Here is a 2,500-nt window from a genome sequence, read left to right on the forward strand (position 1 = left end):
GGTCGAAAAGCTATCTTCTGCTATTTCTTGGTTTTTTTTTTCTGCATGGAATTTAAAGAATAAGCAAGCACGGCTCCTTTATTGTCCATTGACACCTGCAAGATTGTTCGTTTTGCCGCCATACAAGGACAACGTTATGTAAGACTGAATGTTCGTATGCCAACAATGCCATTAACACCGCATGTTCAATGGCAATGTTCAAAGTCACCTTGTCTTAAATTTAAAAGCTTAATATTGCAAGTTTTAGGCCTGCCCTTTCTAAGGCGGACCGCCAAACTTAGAAGCAAAATCATCGACACTAGCTAATCCTTTTTCACCTTTCAGGGTTGGTGAAGGCCGTGCCTGTTGGAGTTTGGGAAACGCACACACAGCTCTGGGAAACCATGAAACGGCGTTAGAGTTTGCTCAAAAACACTTGGAGATTTCCCAAGAGGTAAGTAGAAATAGATTGTTGCAGTTCGGTCGAGTGTCTGTTCTGTTTCTATCAAACACTTCTTTGTAAACAAGAGCGAAGATAGTTTCCTTTTCTTGACGAACTTTGTTTCTTGTCTTCGTCACATCTGCATAGATCCGGATAAACTTGAATCACATGATAACAATGCTGTTAAATGAAGTGCTATCGCGCTTTTTTTCTTGTTTTGTTCGAAGTAAAGTATTGGTGATCATAAGCGAAGAAGCGTTGAGGGTAATTAAGTTACAGCTTCACCATCGGATGAAGAACGCACATACTTTTATGATTGTTCGAAGGGAGAAAAGACCGGCATTTTTGGTAGATCTGTCCTGATAGGATCAAGTGAACAGTGCTGGCACACTTTTGTTTTTCGAAAGGAGAAAAGACATGTTCTTGGTAGAACGATATTATTAGATCGATGGAGAAGTGTCGGCGCAGCCCTCGATTTACCAGGCTCGATTCCTGGGCTCAACTTCATATGCAGCTAGAGTTTCTTGGTTCTCTCCTCTGCCCTTAGAGGTTTTAAGTCCGAGTACTCGTGTTCTTCTCTTTCAACCAAGAAACATTCAGGGGCATCCAACGAGAATATAGTTCAAAACCACTTAAACATAGCATTGCTAAACGTATTTTCGTATTTAAACGGTAGACATAGGCATATTTTTATCCCCTAAATTTTTTTTATCTGTTCGGATTCCCTAGCTGAAAGTCTAGTGATCCGACAATTGTAGGGGTCAAAACTTACCTTTTCGAAAATGTCAGCTAGGAAAGAGGCTCCCGAAAATGCTAGGTGACCTTTTTAGGGTAAAAATCCGTTAAAAATGGGCATTTATACCATTTTTTAGAAGTTCGAAAATCCTACGACAGGCAGGCAAGCAAGCAAGTGTTCCGAAACAACAACAACAACAACAACAACAAATGTTCCGAAAATTCTAGATCTCAAATCGTCTTCCGAACAGATATTTTCCGAAAATTGACGTTGGGTGTCCCTGAACATTTAATTTGACCGCTTAGACGGACGTGACCCTTTCTGTCTGCGTCATCAGCAAGAGCTTGAGGTCATACAGAAAGCAAGGCAGACGTTTCTCCAAAATTTCGCGATGATCTTTCTATGCCTTAGTCAACGATTATGATTCAATCCATCAATCGACCAGTCCAAGATTTATCTAACGGCACATCTTGTCAATCCATCAGTATAATTTTTTCATCGTGGCATTTTCCTTGGGACTTTGACGATTGCTTCCAATTTATTGATTTTCCAGATATTTATATACATATCCCATTAATAGTTAATTCTCCTATTGCAATCTGGAGAGTGCACGTTCGATGATATTTGAGAAAAAAACCGAAAAAATTTGGTTGCACGTGAGATCAATTAGAGTTCGTCTTTTTTATTGGCTGGACTTTGATAATTAGCCTCTGCATCTTAAAGGAATTCAAAGATTTGTTATCGACTAGCAAAGACATCACAGTAACCGACAAGGTCGGTCTTCAAGTTCTTCTTTTTTTGCTTCTTCTCTCTTCATCTTTTTTCTTCCAAGGTTGGTGATCGAACGGGTCAGATCACAGCACAGATGAACATCTCAGACTTGAGAGCCATTGTTGGAGCACAGGGCGACTCAAGAGAAGCGTGAGTGCAGTACACAGTTTTATAATTTTTTTCGGTGAAGTTGTATTCCATTAAATTCAGGTTCACTTTCTACCGAATTTATCTCATAGACACTATGTACTTGTCAGAGAAATGAAACTTTTTGTTTCCATAAAATTTTCCTAAGGCAATCGAAGATGAAAGAGAAAACGGTTTGAAGAGTATTTGATTACAAAGATTAGCGATCGAAGACGACCTTTCGAAGTCATCTTGATTTGAGTTCATTCAAATAACGTTCGTTCGAAAGTGAAATGAAGTGTTTGCGTTGTTGGTCTGAAGGACGCAGAAACTCGGCCGTTGGAGAACAAATGTCAAGGGCCATGGGTCGAAAATCCAGATTTATCAAATAAAGTCTAAGCAGCCATTTCAAAACGGTTAGCTTTCAATAACTACGTGGCTCGAAG

At 39.6% G+C, this 2,500-nt stretch overlaps 1 protein-coding gene across 1 annotated transcript in view; it reads left to right on the plus strand.

The window, feature by feature from the left end:
• The window catches only part of LOC138027824 (G-protein-signaling modulator 2-like), a 30,821-nt gene that overhangs the window by 11,840 nt on the left and 16,481 nt on the right, over positions 1-2,500 (plus strand). Inside the window, exons 7-8 of the mRNA XM_068875443.1 lie at positions 325-433; positions 1,990-2,078. Of these exons, the coding sequence (XP_068731544.1) occupies positions 325-433; positions 1,990-2,078 (198 nt within the window). The remainder of the gene's footprint in view (positions 1-324; positions 434-1,989; positions 2,079-2,500) is intronic.

This window comes from Montipora capricornis, chromosome 2 (assembly GCF_036669925.1).
Source record: "Montipora capricornis isolate CH-2021 chromosome 2, ASM3666992v2, whole genome shotgun sequence".
In the NCBI taxonomy this organism is placed as follows: domain Eukaryota; kingdom Metazoa; phylum Cnidaria; class Anthozoa; order Scleractinia; family Acroporidae; genus Montipora; species Montipora capricornis.